This window comes from Venturia canescens, chromosome 2, assembly GCF_019457755.1.
Source record: "Venturia canescens isolate UGA chromosome 2, ASM1945775v1, whole genome shotgun sequence".
Lineage (NCBI taxonomy): Eukaryota > Metazoa > Arthropoda > Insecta > Hymenoptera > Ichneumonidae > Venturia > Venturia canescens.
In genome coordinates, this window is record NC_057422.1 from 11,401,943 (window position 1) to 11,424,821 (window position 22,879).

A 22,879-nucleotide genomic window follows, 5' to 3' on the forward strand; every position below is an offset into this window, starting at 1 on the left:
ACCGCGTGTCCGGCGTCTGTGGCGGAGCAGCTGCTTCGTGCAACTCTCTCGTTCGCTTCATTCCGCACAGGACCGGGCACGAAGTAACATCGTTACACATTTCTCCGAGTATTCGTTTCGACATTTAAAAAAACATCGGATTTAACCGAAGATTCGACCAATATCTTAACGGGTCTATAAACTTAACGGAGCTTCATATCCATCGTCGATTTAATCTCACGAGTGGTCAGTGCTCATCTCAAGAAATTGAGGATTCGCGGGAAAATCGTGAATCGAACGGCGACATGTTTACCGAGAAAAAATTATCGACGATTTTACTTGCAATCTCAATCGTCGTCGCTTTTATCCAGGTGAGTTTTATCGGCATTATCACTCGCATAAAACACTATTTTTAAAATTATATTTCACCAACATACCGAAACGAATTCGAGCTACTACGATCTGATGATTGTTAAACAAACAAAACTTCCCATTCAGCATTCGCTGGCTTAATCGAGTTTCAACGAAATCCAATGTTCAACAAAATTGAATTCCCTTCTCAGTGTAAACGAATTTTCAACATACAAAAAATTCCCCAATCCAAGTTCCAAGTAACCGCGACCGCCAGCCAGCATTTTTTTCTAAATTCCTTGACCCATTTACCCAAAATTTGAATGTTCATCGTAACCTAGTGAAAACTGAGTGTTATCATTGAACCGGATGTCCGCCTGTATAAAAAATGAGTTTCAAGGGTCCCGGGAGGACACGGAACATTGCTGCTCGCGTTACGAATAGAAAATACAATTCCAATGTCTACAGAGCGATCTCAGGAAATAATGAAGACAGAAATAGTTATATGAGCAGTTTGCAGTCCCCAATAATGCAAGCTTCGTCGTATTCCTCGATCGCGGTATGAAACGTAAATGAGAAAAAAAGGGAATATTATCGAACTACTAATTGCAATCGAATGCTGAAAAGTGACTGTGCCTTAATTGGACATTTTACTCTCGACCGGTCAATGTCGATGCGCTTCGCTAGTCCAGCGTAAACAAGTTGTCTCTCCTGCCGGAGCGATATGTCGTATGTGTGATAGAAATTCATATAATGCGTTATAGCCGCGCTCGTATATATTTATTATCCATTCGAGCGAGTGCATATGAATATATGTGCGCACGCACATATACGTTTGGGTATGCATGGGGGACTGAAAAGTAGACGGAAATTGTTGGCTTCGGGGAGTCTCATCGCGCGCGACACCATTTCCGTCCGTGATAATGATCGTGTACAAATGAATGTACAACGGAGAATGGAGGGGCGGAGGATACTGGGGAGGGGAAAGATGAAAAAGCTCTTTTCTCGGTTCCGTTCGCACGCTCGAGATTCCTCGATTGTTCGATGAAATCGAACGAAACGCCCTGGGTAAACAAACCGTTGGACAAAGCCTGGATCGTCTCTTCCGGCGTCGCGATTATTCATCCGAAACGTTGCTGTCTGCGCGATAAAAACAAAGTTCTGCCTGCGATATGGAGTATGAAAAAATTACTGTTTCATCGGTGGCGCGGAAGAAACATCAATTTTTATAAATTAATGAAATTCTTGTTGAAAAGGCTGTCAAAGATTCGTGAAGACGGGAGCAATCGTATGACGGAGTAATGAGAAAGGGATGCCAGTTTTAAGGTAGTTCATGCACGAAACGATTTTCTTAAGAAAGTCTTGAAATTTGGACAGAGTTTATGGCTAGTCGACTGACACGCATATCAAATTTTAAAGGCTTCGTCTTATTGGTTATTTAGATAAAGGTATTTAAATATGAGGAAAAATACACAGGGGACTGTGCTTAAAAAGTCGTTTATCTTTCCATACAACGAATGAACGCTTCTTACGAAGCTTATGGAAGACGTACGCAATAACAATGAAGTATATAATGAAGGTCTGGGAAAAAATCGAAACGATTTGTCTTACCAGTAATAAAGGTTGTATATTGCGTTAAAGATTGAACGAAATTGGTAAAATGAGCACTCGTACAACCTCACATTTGCTTATTTCGGAATTTTGTTTCTTCTTGGCTCGGGCCATTCCTGGCATAGCCTTCGGTCTTTTTATTAACACTTTTTTCTTGATCCATTTCCCTTGGCGCTCTCTAAAGCGATTTTCTACACAGAAAAGTATGGTATTTTAGCCAGGGATGAATGAAATTTTGGGTTCAGTCAGTGATGGATTCCAGACTAATTGAGGGCTTGTAATTTAATTCGCCAAAAAGATAAGTTGATAAAATGTATTTACAATTTTGAATTAATAACTCTGACATTAATTTAGGATGATAGTATCTTGAATTAGGAAGTGACCTTAATAGAATTTTCTAATCCCGTTCCATTGCTTTTGATTCTACTCTGTTCAATGGAATCTCTGCATTTTTATAGAATACCGCGGAAATAGTAATTTAGAGTTTCGAGTATTCTTATCCGCGAGGCATTTGGATTGGAGGGATTAACGCAATCAGAAGGATTGCGGAGCGAAGGAGATAACTGAATGAAAATACAATCAGAATCGGTGTGTTGCTCATTTGATTCCACCATCGGATCGCATAATCCTCTGAAAATAGGAATCTTTGAGTAAATTTTCGTCTCAAATTACGGCTGTATCTGGAAAATGAGCAACGTGCTTTTAATTAGAATGTTTCGTATGTTGCGCTCCGCAGAGGGAGAGAGTCATTAGAGAAATTAGATTTTGCTGTAGCACACGCTTGGGACGTAATTTAGTTCTAATGCACGCGACATTCGCTCATGATACGAAGAACGATATTTTTCCCCATCAACTCTTTTACGAGAGGAGCTTTTTTTTAAATAAATTCGTCTCTAAAAACAGACTCGAATATTTTATAAAGTTATCAATGAATTAAGCGCCCCCAAAAGAGTAAAATTTCAAGCGATGCTGTTTTATATGCGAAGATACGAAAAACGAAAAAATGCATGCGCAGCTGAAGCAGACGCAGGAAGCTGCAGTTTAGATCGAGCGCGATCTCACAGCGCTGCATAAAAAGCCTCGCAACATAAACGTGTATAAATAGATAACTATAGCTATAGACGAACGATAAGATCGGTTCACATACAAGGGAGCCGATCCCATCGCCTTACGACCTGCATTAAATATACATCGCCATCTGGAAGGGCTCAACTCACGAATTTTCGCATCCTCGATATCCCAACTTACGTCTTTTTTCAACGCGCTAAACCTTTTACGTAAATGTACATCGAGAAGCTCGCGAAGAATTATGGTTTGAGAGGGCTAACTCGGAGTACCAGGACTTGTTAAAAGTCTCAAGCAAGGGCTCTCTTTTGTGGTAGATCCCGTGGGAGCGAGAGTCTCAAGACAATTCTCTCTGCCTTTGTTATTCCCTTCATTATTCCCCGTTGCATAATAAAGTACGCGCATGCATAGTTCACTTCTCGAATGAATAGATATATAGCGAAATTCACGTTTCGCGTGGCATTCGATCCAACTTCGTAACTCGTGTATCATCTTCGTCGAGCCGTTTGACAATGATACGCGGATTTGAATATTTCTAATTGCATCAAATTTCTCTTTTAGGTACTTTTTACCGAATTTCAATTATTTCGTTCATTCCTGATATCATAATACTGATGTATTATCGCTGCTGCGTTTCATCATCTTCTTTTCCTGTTTTTCTGTCTCGATTCAAATGTAAATTGCGGGCATTCCAGGCCAAATCGACGACTTTTGAATCCGACTGTTTTCGATTTGGCGGAAACTTTTTCAACTTTTTCTACCGTACCGAAGAAGTTTTTCAGAATTAAAAAAATTTTTTTTTTTATAAAATAAAAATAATCAAAAAATATTCAGAGCTGTCTTTAACTTTTTCCGATTGCCTCGGAATAAATTGATATTTTTCCAATAATTACGATTTTAATTTTTACAATTATCATTGTTTTTCAACTTTTAAGATTCTCGGTACATCTTAGAAGATTTTCCGAAGTGGTGTGTCATCAGAAATAAGCTGAATTGAAGAAAAAAAAACTTTTTTCCTCGTGGAAAAAAAAAAGAATAAAAAACGAAAAGAGCCGACTTTGAAAATTTCAGAGAACTTGTAAAGAATGCCAAAGTTTCTTATGGAGGAATGAAAAAACAAATAAAAAATGTCGATAATCCCAAAATTTTCGTTATTTATCTAAATTCTCAAAAAAAAACGTTGAACATGGATCCGTATGACATTTTGATATTTTTTTCTGAAAAGTACATTCGAAGACAATACTTAACAATGGAAACCTCCCAATAAGTCAATTTTCCAAAGCGTTGCGTCACTTTGAACAAGAATAACTCCACTTTTTAAAAAGATTCATAACTACTCGAGAGTCGTGAGAAGAAATTTCAAAAAAGATGCTCGGGTTCAAAAGTCGTCGATTTGGTCCGGAATGCCCGAAACATATACTCGGTCTTCGACATTTTATCTGCTCCCGCAGGAACGTACGACAAGGATAATCCAAAGCGTATAATTTCCGGAGCTTATCATCGGTTCTGCGATGATATACGCGCAGGATCGCTCGCTCGTAGGTTATCATGGACGCCACGAATGCAGTGACAAGGCTCATTTTATCGCAAATCTAATACCGCGAGCATGTGTTATTAGCGTCGATTAAATGGGCAGGATAAAAGATAAAACAATTGATGGGGGAGAGACAAAACGGAAACGCGTCGCGCTCGGGCTGGCTGTGCCTGCAAATCTTATTGCTCGTATATCGGTGGCCTCGGTGCTCGGGTCAAGGCCACTGAGGTTTTTCAACTGCTTGCATACTGCTTCTGCAACCACCGTCATAACACATAGACTCTCTGTACGTGCAACCGCTACTTTCAAGTGTCACTTGCGGTCGTCTGAACGTCGTAAATAATCGAAGTGAGAGCGCAATGTAATCACTGTACAGACCGTCTCAAAAGCTCCGGCCAGCGATCTACGGGAATGAATGAGCGAGAAAAAAACTTTTTATTCGGCCAAAATAACCGGTCCAGCAATACTTCTGAATGGGATTTTCCATCCGTGCAATTATCAGTCTTCGATACAAGTGCAAGTTTCCTTCTCAAGTATTTCGAGTAGCCCGTTGTTCGGCACTCGGGGATAAGCGTATTTGGTTTTTTTGTAAATTCATTTCCATTCGATCGTTGATATCGGGATTTAATTCTTCGACGACAGCCAATCTTGTGCGCCAACAGGAAAAAGGCGGTGACACAGTAACAGCCCCGTAACTTGAGTCCGTTTGCACCGAAACTAGGAAATCAGAGCGCGTTTTAATCACTCCGCGAGCATTCTCTTTCCATCGCATTGCATGAGGTTGGCGCTGATGGAATTACCATACTGATAGCGATCGGGTGCGTGTTGAAAAAATGTAACTCGCCCCGTGGCACGTATTCATGGGAGAGAAAAAGTCTTTTTGTTGTTAAATTGTTCGTGCTCGTTAAGAGCTGCGAACAAATTACATTTTTGTCTCGCTCTCGATTGATTCCCAGTGCTGTGCTGTTTTGAAAAAAAGTCAATTGAAAACATCAGCGATGGAAGGGAAGCAGCGAGAAATCGGCATCTGCGCGAGGCCGAGTGTGTTCGGCTCGCTGTGAAAATACGTGACGAGGACGTCAATTTTTTCCCGGGCACCAAAAGCCCGCGGACATCGCTCGGCTAATGCCTCATTAGCGGTGTAACGAATAACGAAATTGCAGAACTTCAATCGAAATTTGGAAAATTGAGTTATTCATAGTCTCTCTGAACTTTGGACCATTGCAAAATGCTCTTTGCGTTCGTGTTTAGAGAAATTCGTGAAACTGTTCCCGCGCCCCGCGAAACGAATAATTGTCGAATCGGCTGCAGCGATTCCAAGTCGGAAATAACTGGAGAGTTTATTGCGAAATGTCGTACTTTGCCACGATTTTCTCATTAGTATGGCATGGGAACGTAGCGCGCGCCCCCGGAGGGCATTCACAGTGTGTGCTAACTCGAGCAAAAGCTTCTGCTGCACGCACGTGCATACATTACAGGCTGGAATAGCGTTTCCGATTCAGTAGGAAAACAATTGAGCAGGAACTTTTGTTTGAAAAAAGTGCCTCCCACGAGGATCCTGCGAGACTCGTGATTTTCACTTTCCGCGGCGGTGCCTTCAAGCTTGATATTCTGCAAAATAAGTGTATTGAGAAGAGAATCGTGTGCAAAAAAACGTCGACAGGGAGCTGTAAAAGTGCGCTAACGAAAATTCCGCTGTCAAATAAATCCGCGCATAAATTTCTTCATTTCAACGTCCCCGGATGGGAATCAACGGAAAGTGGAGCTCTTGAAAATGGCAGGGAAGCGTCGCTCCGCGTGCAGAAAACGCCGCGACGCGCGAGAAGCCTCGTCCGTAAATCGTTTTTCAAGGAGAACGACAAATTCCGGTCTCGATGTACGCAATTAAAAATTAAAGACACTGTGCGGCTCCGGTCCCCTTGTTGCCCCCGACTTTTCACGCTTTCGTGAGCTGCCCCGCAACAGCTACGAGGCGTACCTAACGAAATTATTGCACATGGAAATGGCCCGAGGGAGGTGAATTCTCCGTCGATGTTTCGTCGAAGGATGTTGAAACGTCGAGCGCCTGCATCCGAGCGTGCTGGCTTCCCTCGCGGGCGTTCATAGCGCAAAGTCAAATTTATTTATTCACGAACGGAATGTTGCCACGAATTTTCTAGGTTTGTCATCAGTCGGAAAAAACTGAGGGAATGTGTGCGCTTGGGCGTTTAGTCGACGTTGAAAATTCACGAGTTGTACGTACACGAAAAACCGGATGTAAACGTCGTTGTGGCGTGACCTACAGTCGTCCAGAGACCACGGAAATGTACTCCTTCCGGACTCCGTGAACGAATAACCGACCTCACGTCCGCCGACGGACGATCTCCCCCACTCTTGACTGCCCTTCACCCCCTTTAGCCAGGAAAAAACTGTACGATGTCCAGCTTTCCACAAGTGTTCTTTTTTGCCCCATAAACTTGTCGTCTGTTCAACTACAAAATGGACGAGTCCATCAGTTTCGTACAGCGCTTCTTTATCTCCGCGATGATCACGCTTCCACGGCTCCTCCTATTGTAGTCTATTCGTCGATTAAACTATATTTTATCCAGTAACAGATTCTGATCTCACGCGATACCTGCCATGAACCGAGCTCTTTGCCACTCGAGCTTACTCAAAAGGTTTCCCAATTCTAGTGATTTTACGAAAAAAACAACAACAAAATAACGAAATTCCATTAGAAAGATTCATGGACTGTCGTCATCCGTTATTTCTGAGCCAAAAAAGCCAGGTGAGATCAGACCCCCATCGGTCGTTAGCTTTTCCATAACGCGCATTTAATACCGCGCTATTTCGCTGTCGGTAAACTGGCCTAATTGAGTGTACTCTTGAAATTTAGCATCCATGAATATGCACCTTGGATACAAATGAAAGATTAAAATAATCGTAAGAATTGTGGAAACGCAGCAGCAAAAGAAAGTCATCCAGTTCGAGTCACGTATTTCCCTCGTGTGCACCAATGTTTGCTTATACATATTACTCATGCATATATACACATTGACACGACACTTTCCCGGTTAGCAACTTTTCTTCGTCCTCGCAGAGCACCTTCCGTGAGACCGAGACGTAATTGGCTCTGACGCCCCGTAAAGTTACTTGGGACACTTGCGACTAGACGTCCATGTAAAGTCCCCTGCTCCTGTCGTATATTTATGTCCGGGTACAAATGCACACAGCAATTCTTACATATGTATATTTCGGAACGTTGCGAATAACTCTTGGCAATGCAAATGTGCAGATGTTTCCGATGAATAAATGGAACTTTCCGCAGCTGTACAACGACGAAACTGACTTTTGCACGAGCTAAGTTTGTGTATCCTCTTGTTGAGGTACCAAGTGTTTTCACTCCATTCTTGCACGATCGTCGGGAAAATGCTGTCAAAAAAATCGAATTCGATCAACGAAACATTTGAGACTCGATCGAGTCGAAAGAGCCTCGAAATTTGCCTGGGCAAGCGATACGGTTCTGAGGGGATCTCTGATTAGAGTAGTTCGGCCGTTCTATGACTAGTCAAATTTGCAACTACTTCGTCTTGACTAATTTGAAGTCTGAGTTATTAATAAAATTATCAAACACTTACATTGAGAATATTTTTATCATGAGAATGTAATAAAACGCTTTAAAATTAGCATGAAAGATAAAATTTATAATTCAATTTGACTAGTTAATTATCGGGTCTGACATCTGAAATACACACAACCTTGGGAACATTTTTACTGCGCAATAGAAAGTTTATATCGGTGTAATGGCACCGAGAAAAAGGAATGGTCAATTCATTTGAAAAGAGCGAAGCTGCTAGACGAATGAAAACACGTGAGTCAGCCTCAAAAATAAATTTGATGGAAATTTCCGTGATTCTCGAATTTTTCGACTTTTCTTTCTCAAAAGCCCCGTAAGATAATATTCTTTTTTTTTAAAACAAACGGAATCTGTGATAAATTTTCTTCACGATATAAACTTTTCCGAAGCTCCAACACCGTAAAATTTTTTCACGATTAATACTATTGCAATTGCTGCCATAAGAAACCGTGTTAAAAACTCAAAATTGTAAATGAAATAATTCCAAATTTAGCCACGTAAGAGGCCCCGGGACTGTGCTTATCGTATGAGGGGACCTTAAATTATCGTTTACCGCAAAAAAGTAGACCATTGTACTTTATCGAACGGCCGGACTACTTTAAAATCATTTTCGATTGGTACTTCCGTATGTAGAAGGCTCGAGAGCGTTGTTTTTTCTCAAATTTTCATCGAGGCACCGCCGACCCTGACATTTCTTTTTTCCTAAATACACACGGAGCTCCGCGTATATACACAAAATAACGTATTCGCGTATGAGGATGATAAATAATTTATAGAGCTTACGCATTTCCCCGGAGACTACGATTCGCTTAAACCGAATTTCTGAAAACATCCCTGCTGAAGAAACTTGTGAACATTCATTTACGAACTTAGAGCTCGTGAAATTTCCATCGTTCTTTTTACCTTTATGTAGTGGCAGACACCCTTAAGAATTCTCCGAAATTAATGCACCCCTTGAGACGTTACACGTGCGCTAACAAGTGGGCCCCCTGTCCCAGGTTGCATGATCCCATTGTACTACCCATGCACCGCTGTGCTTCTGAGCCTACAGCAGTCTTCGCGAGGAGCAAACAGGAAAAAGTCAGTCCCCTTTTTCACGTGGTTCTTGCGCAGAATTTGTCTTGTACAAGGTGGCTCGGGAGTGCACCCTGCGTTTTCCTGTATTCTTCGACCGTGACCGGGATTGCGAGGAATATTAAAAACTCGCACGTGTGTTGCCTGCGTTCGTCGCTTTTTTACAGGGACGAACTCGATTTTCTAAATTTTCTTGCAAGCTCCACAGTGTGCGGGGGAAAAAAGAGCGTAGGATAGCAGAATATCTGGAGCAATAAAATCCAGACTTTTCCAGCACAACCGCATCGCCCAGCCACTACAACAAAATTCTGCTTGGCCCACTTTATACTATTTTTCGCTACTGATTGTTAGCGCTACACCGGAAGCGTCTCCGGGCACCCACTCGCGTACCTGCTGCTTTTGTCAGAGCATAACAATCGTACTTGGCCACCCTCTTTTGCCAACGAGAGGCACGTGGTAATTTATGGCTGCTGCAAGCCAGAGGAAAACGGAAGTTGCTTTTCGTCACTCTTTCGAACGCGAAGTTTTCTCTTTCGTAACGAGGAATACAATTTTTTAGTTTTCACCACTGCGGTCAGTGATACATTTTTTATCATGAAATTTTATCGAGACCTCAAAACTCATGTGGAATTTCCGGAGCGCTTTGAGTTGTACGGAAAACGGATAAAATCCCCTCGATTCTGTTTCGATGAAATTTGCACTGGAACGTGAATTATTCGCTAATTGCTTTCGCTACGCGTAGCCAAAGCGCCTCGATTTCGAAGGTCGAAGGTTCGAGCCCTTGCTCTGTGAAGCAGTAAAAAAGTGAAGAGGTCTATCGGAAGTGTCTCCGCGGCACCCTTCAACCCTGAAAACGTCCCCTTTCGCGTGCACACGTATATACGTGTGCAAAGTACTTGAATTAAAAAGTGCGTGCTACACACGTATGACCTGTCCAATTAGAGCGAGCGCGTCGAGTCTCAACCCCTTCACACAAAATCCACGGTAGCTTCTTCAGAAAAATGAGGCGAAATGAGCGCCCATAAATGTACGTAGATTGCTGTGCACTTAAAAATTATGTTCAGTATGAATAACGGGAATTTATTTGCAAAGTATTCAAAAAAAATAATTATGGGACGATTTTTTATGGAAAACTCTTCAATTTGACCCACAAAAATATTCTTCTATTGCTCTGCATTCAGCTCCTGGATAAAATTCAGAAAATTTCGGCCCAGCGGTACAGAGCTCGCGTCTCTGATGCCTGCATATTATAAAAATGGTTAAAACGCTCTCATTTTATTGCACGCTGAAATACTTTTCGCTCCATTTACCAGAGAAAAAGCCTCACGCTCGATTTTTCACGTTGAATTTTTAATGGAAATACTTGCATCAATAAATTCTGCATTTTTCCTCTGTTCGAGCTACTTCTTCCATTTTTTCGTCCCCCCGCAAGCACGCGTCACGTTTTTCTGCCCTGCGCCAACTTCCCCGACCGTCCGGCGTTGATTTGAATAAATTTTGGATTCATAAGCACTTGAGAAATTAACGGCACAGAGGAGTGAGATCAGCCTAAAATAGTGTCACCTCGTTGCACATCGAGATGCGCAGAGTGTCAGAATATCGGTGGCAAAGTAAAAGTAGGACGATTGAATGTGTCGAAGGAGGTTCGGGTCCCCAGCACTCGTGCGACCAAACGGCGCTGTATTTTTTTCCTCGCCTCGATAAAACTCAATATTCATCGCGGCAGAAGGAAATAACAATTTTTTACAAGCCAGCGGGAGGGCCGGGTGCTTGCACGATTCGCCTTCGAAATTTTGGAGACCGCTGACGCGTGCCGATCTTGCGACGCAGCTGCTCCATAAAATCGCCACACAGCTGTGTCCTTACGAACTCTCTTCACTCCCCATCGACTCGCTAAGATATTTTTATTCCATCGTCATTCCATTCATCAATCCTTCTGGAAAATATTTACTCGCCGTCAAATGCCTCAAGATTTTTCGGATAAATTCTCAGCCTTTTTCATGCGGATGGAAAAAATGTTGAAATTAAATTCAAATTTATTTGCACCCACTGACTAAATTTGAAACGGGATATTCTCATTTCGTTATTTATAACGAGAGACAAAAAATTTGTCTGGATTCAATAATATCGACATTTTCATTTGGCCCGCATAATTAACGCGACGAAAAGTCTCAACTTTAAGAAAAAATGTATGAAAGAAAAAGTGTTTAGAATCCTCCGAAAAGTAGGTGTGATTTTTTTCACAATTTATGAAATTTTTCAAATCGTCAAAATTGAAAAATTCGAAAATAGCTAGAAATTTTTTTTAAAAATCACACGTGCTTTTTGAATGATTCTAAACACTTTCCGTTCTATACATTTCTTTTGTCGATTTGATACTTTTTGAGGTAAAAAATCATGAAAATTTTCATCATGCTGTTTTGCAAAAACCGCCATCTTGGAAAAACTGAGAGGGAAAAAAGAGCTCATAGCCAGTGTTCTGGAAAGCTGAGACATTGAGGACACCTTTATTGGCGATAATATAGTTATTCAAGTGCAGCAACGATACGAAAATCGATTTGAAAGAAAAGAGAAACGTCAAAAATTCTTGACTTCTAACTCAAACCGTAAAAATAATGAAGAATTTCATTGAATTTAACAAAGTGAACGCCAGATTCGGTGGACTTGAAATTGCGTATCCAAAACCGTCGTTTTGCCCATTAATGGGATATTCGCAGTGTTGTAAGAACTTTCCTCACAACTCGATACCGGCAGGCTGTTAAACGATTTTCCTGTCGAGCGATTTGCGTCCGCCCGCAACTAAAGTTCATCGACGGGCAGAGGCTCGAGAGGAGACCCTCGAGGGGATACTCTCCGCTTCATATTAGTTTGGAAGAGGTTCAAGTTGAAATGGAGCGTTTCTCGTTGTGAGAAACAAAGCGCGGAGACCGAAAAAAAAACGAAAAAAAAGGGAAGGTACGAGGAGATTCTTTCGCATCAGGAAACGGAACAGGACATTGAGACGCGGTGCTCCGGGCTTGTAATAATTCATTACGAGAGGCGATATTTATCCTCCGAGAGCCTGCTCGAGAGAGAGGACTCGCGATGGTCGTACCGTGAGAATCATAATACGCGATAGTGGCAGATGGGCTTCGAAAGCCCTTCTGGGCCTTAACGAGACGCCTTTTTTTTCACGATGCGAATAGAAATTTTTGCACGATTGAAGATTCATGTGCGTACAGATGGGCCCAAAAGCCGCGCTCAACCTTCCCCGGCTCCTCAAAACGACTGTGCCCGCCCGCCGTTCAAATCCGACTCTGCGCAACGCAAGAATGTTTTGTTCGGTTTTGTTAATTGGGACTGCGTCACGGAAACGTCAAAAAAATCCCAGTAATTACGCCCCCGGCAATCATCGCCAGGTCAGGTGCGCTCGCTGCGAAAAGTTGCTCGAAAACGAACGGTGCGAAGCGCAGTTTTCGGAAAAATCCAAATACACGCGCTGACGAACGAGCTTCGTTCGACTTCAGAGTCATTTTATACTTCTTTGACTTTTCAAATCGACCTTTGGCACAGTTTCTATAAAGGATAAAAAACTTGGACGCGACGAGAGCAAAAGCCGCTGGCTTACCGCGCGCGTACTTCTTCCCGAAGCAAGAAGAGGATTCTTATCGAGTCTATCCCTCCCCCGAGGGTGGGCGAGTGCCAGCGAAATAAAGGAGCAGGCTCAACTTATAGTGATATTGCAGTCGCACCGCTGTAGCTCAGGTGAAACGACTTGGGACCGGGCGGGCGCAAGGTGTTTTCAAAGTCAGCTGGCCCCCGTCTTTCACGTGCACCTGTTCGCCAACGGCGATCCAAAGAGCTCTGATCATTATACAGCACAGCGCGCAGCACAATACTCTATATACCCGCTGAATAGAAATCATGAGAACAAAGTTACGAAGAACAACCCTTTTCCATCTTCTTCCTCGAAACCTTCCATTGCTCCTTTATTTTTTCGTGAATATCATCCGCTAATTGCGGTGTGGAGAATTTCTGATTTTTCAATCTCCGCGGGACTTCAATTTTTCAATAAATCTGCGGAAGACTATCCGTCTCGAGAAATCTGGGGGACACAAAAGTCGAAAATCCTTTTCGCCCGAGATCCGCTCGCGTGCATTTATTCATCTCGAGTGATCGTCTGCGACTGTTTACCAATAAACACATTTTTCGAGAGCTGCATGGGAATCCTCTTTTTTTTCACACAGAAAAAAATCGCTGTTACAACTAAATGCCTCTAGTCGATATTTTTGTTGCTTTACCTAACTAACATGTTTTTGTTTGTGTGAATTAACCAAACGAGTGAAACCAAATCTTTGGTTCGAAGGACTCGAAACATTTGTTCATTTCTACTTAATTCACTTACACTTTTATCATGTATTTATTCGAATATCAAGTACTGAAGTATCTAAACGGTTTTGCCGAGAATGATAAATGGTTTGTAAATCGAATCATACTGGTCAATTCAACATAACGCAAAATTTGTGAAAACACGATTTGTGAAAAGTAACAAATAATTTTGATAGATTTATTCTTCATGCAGCTTAACTAAATTTTATCTATTTTATAAATCTTAACTATTTTTATGTATAATTTAGTTAAACTGGTTTGCTTATTTCTTCAACTAACCAACTAAATTTCCGCCTGATCAAATAGTTGATTTTCTTTTTATTTCAATTGTTGGCACGAAAAACTTTGTTTGTATGTATTTCTAGTTTTCGGATGCACTAACTAACGAAATATGAAATTAGAGTAACATCGTCACGTAACCCTCAATTTCGTTAATCCAAATGGCTATCAATTTGAATGATAAACAAAGTATTTAGTGGAATATAATAAATATTATATCGATTAAATATTTGAGTAAAATTGAACATTTTTCGAGTGTTTCAACTAAATTTTATTATTCTCAGTTCTCAATTATTCCCGTCGAAGGTTGAGTTGACGAAAAAGTAATGAGCCGTGCGTCGAATTGGGGAGCGATCCCAAGGAATTTCTTTCGCGGAGTACTTGAGTATTTCTCTCTTCGTTTCAGGTGACAGAGTCAAGGCCACGGATGCGGCATCATCGGGATGATTCGAGCTGCAGCAGATGCGCTCCTGGTTGGGGGGTGATCAATCGTTGTACGAGTGAGCGTGACACCAAATGTGGCAAATGTCCTCGAGGCACGTACAGTCCGCACCACAACATCCAGCCGTGCTGGATATGTTCGCGGTGTGGGCCAGGATTGTACGAGGCTGAGCCTTGCTCGAGCGGGCACACGGACACCGTTTGCGACTCTTGTCACCGTTCGGCTCCGGAGAACCCTGATTATCGAAGAAAATGCAAAGATTACGCGAAGGAAGTTTTCCTGGCGCCGGAGGACGCGAGTAACACAGGGGAGGAAAGCCCGCTGGTCAACGAGCCCGAGTTTTCCGGCATGAACGAAGCGCAGCGGGAGCACGTTCTCGAGGAAGACGCCGAATCCCAGTTATTCGATTCCTCCAAAAACTCAATGCAGCAGCAGCTCTGAATTCGCCTGAAAATATCTCACAACCAAACTAAAAAATCCATCTAATCGACCCCTCCGCAAAATCAGAATAGCGAACACCCCAAAACCCGTTTTTCGTAAAACACCCAGAAAATCTCCACCTTTAACCAAACCGGTGCACCCATTTCCACCAATATTTTCATCCTGACGACGATCCACGTGCGAAAAAATCAAGCGAAGACGATTCGCAGTGGTTGATCGTCAACAAGCCTAGTCAAAAGCTCGACGTGGCGTTGCACGATGCCCAAATTCTACAAGGAATAAAAGAGAAGAGCAAACCACGTCGTAAAAACAATTAAAACAGCAGTGTACATATTGTATTTATTTTCAACATCGATCGGGAATTACACAGCTTCGTAACTATAATCATTGATTCTCCAACCTCGTAAATCCAACATCAGCGAACAAAATGTTTGGATCTTGAGGTCGTCGCGTATCCTCCCGATCGAGTTTCCCCATTATTTCATCACTATATATAGTTAGTCGTCGTTGGTTATTATTCCTACACTATTTATATAATAATTCATCTATTCAGCGAACAACGTGTACAGAAACGATCAGCTTCGCACTCTCGTTTATCATTATATATTATATCGATAATTATAAACTATTCATTTGAATATTAATATTATTATCCACTTTATTATCAATGTTAGCATTCGTCTCTCTTTTGGACTATGTAAATATAATCGATGACATATACAACGGTTTTTTTTTTCTTTTTTTTTTTTTTGTATACAACCAAAGATCTTTACTCATCCTCGAATAGATTTCTGTGTACCTACTGTATGTACTACTATTCGTAGTGTAATGTTACAATGAAGATATTTTTCGAGACGAGGAACATTCGAATGTCTATTCTTCAGGGAAAATGCTTTCGCGATAGTGATATTGCGAGGGTTTCTCGATCCGACTATATAAACGCAAATCGTCGTTATATCCTATGATAACAATAAAGCAGTTTCGTCTTGCGTGTAGCGATTAACGAGTGCAAACGATCGCGTGTGTTTCGGGCACCTACTCCTTGACTCTTGTAAAGCTCGTACAATCACGTCATCGTTTTTATCGAATATTATTTGTCAAAGTTTCAGGGATTGGAAAACAGTCGTTGAAACGTTGAATTTGTATGGCTTTAAGGTATTTTCAAGGGGATTGAGAAATCGAGATGTTTATTTATTGTTCCTCGAGCCATTTTCACTTAAGACGACGGTTTTTGTGCCAACGAGGATCCTCGCATATTGGGGAATAAAGAGGCGGAAAAGTATGAAGTTTGAACTTGGCTTTAACTTCCTGTCAAGAGGATTATTCTACGAGGAGCATGTGCTTCGTTCACGAGGGGAATTTCACACTGAGGAAAATGGAGGGGAAATATTTGTTTCGGGAAACCTTTGAATTTTTGGGGAGGAAGAATGAGACTTGAAAAGTTGGCGATTATTTATCGAATTGCGGGAACGCCAAATCGTAGCATTCGTTCGATCTCTTTTGGACTTGATAGGGAGCGTGAATATTTTTTCTTCGTAGTTATACTCAAGCTTGGGATTATTGACGCTCATCGAGAGACACACTCGTCCCAGCAACACTTATTCTGTAATTTATTTATCATTTTAAGATTACGTGTTATCGTGTATATTTTAAATATTGTTAAAGAAGTTTACGATTAACTCGTAGGTACGATGATTTTGGTTCAGTCCCGGAGACAACGGGTTCATTGTACAGTTGCAACCTAAACTAAATATTATGTGAAACATGAGAGAAAAATAAAGCATGATTTCCACTCGACACACTCGCGGATTCAAGCCCTTTTACGTATACGCTCAGACTCGACGTTTCGATACATTCGCACAGTTTTTTTCGTCGTGTAAATGTGTGTTTTGTACATGCGAGGAGGTACGCGAAAAACGCACGCCTCGAGATCTTCCCGTATGAGTCGATGGCATTCGATGATATGGCACAAGAGACGATTGGCAGGTGGCAAAGGAAAATGTGAAATTGATTTGCACGATAAATGCGAATGAGCACGGTTGAGCAAATTCTCTCATCAAGAATTTTTTCCTGCGTTCCCCTCCGTTTAATTTCTGTGCTTTTAACACGATCAGAAAAATCAATCTCGACCAAAAGAACGCGACCATGGAATGCCAGGGACATGATTTTACTCAAACTTTGTAAGCGATTCAAGTATTTTTTCAAAACCTGTCGAATGATTGACCGAACTCCAATTCGCTTTTCGGATCCATCAGAAAACAGTTCGAACAAAAAAAAACATTGAAAACCATCATTCTATTTCTAAACTCGACATTATGATCGGTCTGTACATGCATGCGAATACGTGTGTAAACGAGAGCGATGCTGAATGATTTACACGACTGGCAGTCTTGTTTCACTTTCGAGTTGTACGATCGTCTTACAATAAAGCTTCGAATCAACGAATAATTTTTCGTCGATGCGTGGTGATCACAAGCTCTGATAAATACGTTCGAAAAATAACAAGAAAAAAAGGCCAAACGTTGCTTCGTCATTCATCCCTGAGGTGGATTTTCTACGATGATTGGAAAGGACAAAAATGAAAAGAGACGTAAAATAATGGTGAACACTGCAAAGACGTGGGGTTTGTACGAGAGATATTATATCGTTTAATAATATAAATCAATAATGATCTTACAAACATACATGTACATAGAGGGCTCAACGATACAAAACAATTGATTATTACAGGGAGGAAAAAAGTATATAAAACAAAAAGTGGTAGTCCTCGAACTTGCATTTTTTCATTAAACGAGACATTATTCCTTTTTTTAAATTATTGTTTCAAGTAATAAACTCAATCAGGCAGGGGAAACGTGAGAGGGAATGAGAATATAAGGGGCAGATATACATATATAATAATGACGTATACATCGAGGGGGAGGGGCGAAATAATGAGACTTGGGCGCAAACATCCTCGAAGAGCTATAAAGTGCTTTGGAAATAAACTCTATGGCAATCGCGGTAAACGCACTACAGCTTTTCACATATATTAATAATCGATTTCCATTTGTTTTCTCTCTCTCTCTCTCTCTCTCTTTTCTTCTTATTTTATCTCCAATATGACCCATAACAATCGTGCTGCATTCACGCTCGTAATATTCTGGGATGTGTATATATTCATATATATATAATATATATATATCTATACGAATTTTAATAATTATACCATTTATATATAAGATCATATATTTTTCTTCGTAGATTCATAGACACATACTAGGCACTTCACGTCAATCCTCCGAGGCTTGTTCCCTGACCCTTGCCATGTTGATCCACTTTTCAAATATGATTTAATACTCTGAAGAACGCTCTGAAATATTTTGAGATTTCGGCAAACAGGCAGTATATTTCGATAAAGACTGTAAGAAATCTGTAAAAATTTCAGGGTTTCTCTCAGAGGTGATGCAATTATAAGAAAAAAATGAACGAATTGGCAAGGTTCAGGTAAAAAAGTTCGCTGGATTGGTGTGAAATATCTCGTATATATTTACGTGGATTTCTGCATTCGCGGGTCCAAATGTTTTAAGACTGGCTACATTTGTTTTTTGTTTTTTGTTTTTTGTTTTTTTTTTTTTACAACGCACGGATCACCTAAATGATTTCTGGATTATTTAGGGGACAGACAGAAGTCTTCGCGCACGATCGATTCGCTTTGTATCCGTGACTGGTTACGACCTCCTTTGGTTTTGTGATGCATACTTCGTAAGGACATAAAAATTTGATATTTGGAGAAAAAAATATGATTTTACATTCGAAAATATGATTTTTCATCTTTCAATTAATCGCGACATTAATAACGTGCTATTTTCAACAACACACAGTGAGATTCGAATGACGCTAGTCTAATTGAGGAAAGAGGAGGTGTGCAAAGTTAATTCATGGTTGGCTTTCCCTTTTATGTCTCACAATCGATCCCAATAATCTTAAAACTCTCGAGACAGCATCCAAACGGTCAGAAGACAAAAAATATACTTTACAATTATATTATCCGCTATTTTAATGCTTAAATGTTCGTTTCCAATCGATTAAATTCATCCATCCACGAGAGGTAAAGCCAAATACGTCGATCACATGCGGGATAAATCATTACATACTATAAACATCATGAAAAAGATGTCGGAAAGAAAAAAATGTGCATCTCGAGAAAAACGAATGAATGAGAAAAAAAAATCCACATGGAATCGAGATTCCGTAGCATAAGAAATATACTGATTAAAAAGAAAGGAAACGAAAGCTTCAAAGATTGCAATTTTTATGATTTAGCCCTACAATCGTTGAAGCTCGCTTATTTACATTTCAACATGTTTACAATTTGTAAGCTGATCTATTCGGTATTTTTAACTTAGAAGAACAAAATAAGAAGCGAAACATGCGAAAAGACAGGATTATACAATTCTCAGACAAATTACGTACGAGTACGAGCTTCTGTTTGAACGAATAGTTTCGAAAATCGTTTCAACGTGAAATTTTTAAATATCATTTCCATTATTTTTGTATCGTTTAAACATTTTTATATAATGTATAGAGACAGTCGCAACCAGTCATGGATCGATCGGTTAACTCGAGTTAAAAGAATTTTTTTGAAAACCAAATAAATAACAGACGATGCATCAAAAAAATTCTAAGCGGAATCTACAATATTTCAGAAAATGATCCTTCTGTTGTTGTTATTCATGTCGTTTATATTTGAGCTTCTTTAAATACGAGGATTTTTTTTCTCTTCTAATGTAAATAATTAATAATTAATATCATACAGCTACAATATCGGGCCGTTTCATCCGAGCTAACTAATCTCTTTTTCTGTCCCGTCGAAACACAAAATGAGATGCGTGCCGAAATAATGAATGAACGTAATACAATTATCCATCAACTTATTCGTGGAGCGCGATGATCGGGGAAAATTCTTTTGGTTACGAGCAATTTTCGTAGGCATACGCTGACATTAATTATCGTACGCCAACTGTCATATTCTCGAGAGTAAACTTTGCTTTTCCTTTCATCCTATCAATTGCTTTTTAGCATTTCTTAGTCCAGTGCGGCTCGAGTCACAAATGTTTACATGATTGAGGTGGTGCTCGTGACGAATGATAAAAATAAAAGGAAAACAATGTTGGCTCGATCCGCTACTTTACGAAATCATAATAAAAAGCTAGTATCATAGCGAATTCATTTAAAACAAACAAAAAAAGACTTTTGTTCGCTTTAAAATGAACAGATTTTGTTTTTCTTCTCATTTCAAATGGATTGTGCATTCTAAAAGTACTGCGTATATTTTTAACCGATGAAGATATAATCTCTAGAATTTTGTTTCAACTGACTCGCATTCGCAGCTTTCGATATTTAAATTGGAAATCCCGCTCAATGCCCTATTATCTTGACAGGGTCACTCTATTCTCTACATTCTGACTCTTTCTCATTCTCTTCCTCCATTTCGATGAGATGGCCGATTTGTTGGTCGGTTCTTCTCGAGTAGCAGCTTGGATACAACAGGCTCGGTTCGTCAACGCATCATTAGCATTGTCGGCATTCAACATTGTGAATCGACGTCACGCGTTTCGTCCAACAATATGTTTTTCTCCCGAAGTAAAACGACACGACGATGAAACGATGATAAATATAGATTACTCAGAATCTAAAAACTCCTTAAAACTGATCTACCAGAAGATCGCAAACTTCGATAGACATAGATTCTTTACTCGAACGTACTGTTAACCGGAACATCTGTGAAATCGGAAAATACAATTATTCTTCGTCGCATAAATTAAGAAAATCGAATCGTTTAGGAAAGTAATAAAAAATGGAGAGTTGAATAATTTATAATTTATTAAATGAATAATTTTATCAAAAATTGTCGTTATGAAGCGGCACGAAATTATGCTCACCTGTGCTTGTTTGTTGGGTTCAAGACGTAACAAACATCCAACTTGCTGAGCTCTCATGTGTACAATTCCAGCGCAAACGAAATTATCGGGATTCGGATCGATGCCGTCAAGAAGCTGCATTCCGAAGCCTTGCAACTTTGTGCGAACCTGTACCAGATCCATCGGTGCTTGGGCTTTAAAGATCTTTTGAGAACGTTGCTGATTAGCTCTGAAATCCAAAACCGATTCGAGAAATAGAGGTCGAATTAACAATACCTAATGATAATTCCTAACTGGTAAAGCTTAATACGGGAATGACGATAAAAATCTATGAAATTCGTGAAAATTCGAGCATGAAAAAATTACAGAAACCATACGACATTTCAAGGGGGAAGAAAGAATTGGTAGAATCTATTCAATAATGTTTCCAAAAACAGTAAACTGTATCAAATAATTGATTGTAAAACTGATAAAAATGTGTAAACAAAATGCTCACCCGCCAAGATTTTTCCATCTAGCAAAGAAGGACTCGCCATTCATTTCCGTTGGCTCGAAGAACTTGTTAATCGTCAATGGAAGTTTCATGGTTATTTTTTGCGGTACGTTGTTGTATATAAATGAAATTACCATACTAGGCGTATCTGCAAGGGTTCGTCAAAACAACAATGAATAATGAGTAGTCAACGACTGGTAGCATAAAAATAAAGACTTGGCTAACCGTTGTAGTCATCGATGCATTCCGCATTAATCATCTGCTGTATTTGTGCACCAGCTTCTAAAACCGGATCCACAGATTTCACCTGGACCGCCAACTTCGCTTGATTTTCTTCCGACCAGGACAACTGGGGTTGAAAACCGTGCAAAGCGTATTGTGTCTTGTTACCGTAGAACAGACCTATGCGACCGAGATTCTGTCGAAATTCCGATTTTACACCGATCTGGATGAGGTCGTTTTCAAACAGAACACCGTTGTTTTTGCACACAAATCTGTAAAGTTTGATTCGTTCAAATAAATAATCCGGCTTTATACTTGTCAATAATGTCTGAACCAATTTTTCTTTTGCATAAAAAAATGTTCGTTAAAAATGTATGAGCCACAACAACGTACACTCTTATCTTAGGCTCATCACATTCATGAATCGTACAGCAAGCAGTTTATGTTATGATTTCTTACTTCTTAGGATTGTAGGTATTTTGAGCACCGTTCGTAGCACCGACTTTGTTTGGTGTATTGTAAATATCACCGAGAACATCGAGTAACACGCCGGTATTGCTCGTAGGCTGCGAGGAAGGTGGTGTCGATAGACCGAGTAAATCTGCAGACGAATTGTTTATTGCTGCTATAGTAACGGCCGAGGGAGCTTCAGAGTGGTGATTCGTGTTCGGGGCTGGGCTTTTGCTCTCTCGTATTTCATTTTCAGGCACGCGACCAGGCTTCTTTTTCTTCAGAACAGCCAAAATAGATGATTCTCTTTCCGGGAAAGCTGGCATTTCTTCCAAAACCGTAGCCTGTCAAAATAATTTCAATGTCCAATGCAAATCGTTCGAATCGATACTAATAATCTTGGTAGAATATTGATCTACTAAAAATTCTGGTTCACATGATCGCGGAAGTCTTTTGCTAATCGTATTGCAAGAATTGACTTCAAAATATTATAATCGTAGAGAGGAATCAAAAGTAAAGCATTTGTCGAATTAGTTATTTTTCGAATGAAAACAGAAAAATTAGCAATCGATTTTTTTCATTGAATCAATAGTAGCAGTGCTTTAATTTAGATAAGACAAAAGTTAATTGAAAAACATACCAAAACATCGGTAGACGCGATTATGCTAAGTTGAAGATATTCCGATGCTCTCTGTTGCAATTCAGCATCAGCACTACGAAGATTGCTGTGTTGCCTGAAAACGTCTTGAATCTGACCCCGTATTTCCGGAAAGAGATTCACGAATTTGATGTACGTTGAGAGCAATAGCGCTCGTGTCATGGGAGAGCACAAGTGATACTGTAAAGAAAAATGTGCACAAATAGGTTACAAAGCGGCAGAAAAGCAGTGGACAGTTTCCAGCTCTTTTAGAACTCACTTTGGAATGTAATAATTGGAACTGCACGGAAGGCGAAGATCGCTGATCACCTGCGATGAGATTGCCAAATTCACCGAGAATGTATCCACCGACTTTGACCATATTTTCGTGGCACGCAGGTGCTTGCAACGCCT

At 40.3% G+C, this 22,879-nt stretch overlaps 2 protein-coding genes across 4 annotated transcripts in view; one reads left to right on the forward strand and one right to left on the reverse strand.

The window, feature by feature from the left end:
• On the forward strand, positions 1–16,557 carry LOC122405890 (tumor necrosis factor receptor superfamily member 14-like). Its single transcript, XM_043410948.1, has 2 exons — positions 1–350; positions 14,284–16,557. Exons 1-2 carry the CDS (start codon positions 285–287, stop codon positions 14,758–14,760), a joined length of 543 nt encoding a protein of 180 aa, XP_043266883.1. The 5' UTR covers positions 1–284; the 3' UTR covers positions 14,761–16,557.
• AP-2alpha (adaptor protein complex 2, subunit alpha) overlaps positions 15,074–22,879 on the reverse strand; it is a 13,752-nt gene continuing 5,946 nt past the window's right edge. For all 3 annotated transcript variants that reach the window (XM_043410945.1, XM_043410946.1, XM_043410947.1), the window contains exons 8-14: positions 22,746–22,877; positions 22,469–22,666; positions 21,838–22,172; positions 21,382–21,650; positions 21,160–21,304; positions 20,685–20,892; positions 15,074–20,523 (exon numbers count right to left, since the gene is read on the reverse strand). In XM_043410945.1, the coding sequence (XP_043266880.1) occupies positions 20,446–20,523; positions 20,685–20,892; positions 21,160–21,304; positions 21,382–21,650; positions 21,838–22,172; positions 22,469–22,666; positions 22,746–22,877 (1,365 nt within the window). In that variant the 3' untranslated portion in view covers positions 15,074–20,445. The remainder of the gene's footprint in view (positions 20,524–20,684; positions 20,893–21,159; positions 21,305–21,381; positions 21,651–21,837; positions 22,173–22,468; positions 22,667–22,745; positions 22,878–22,879) is intronic.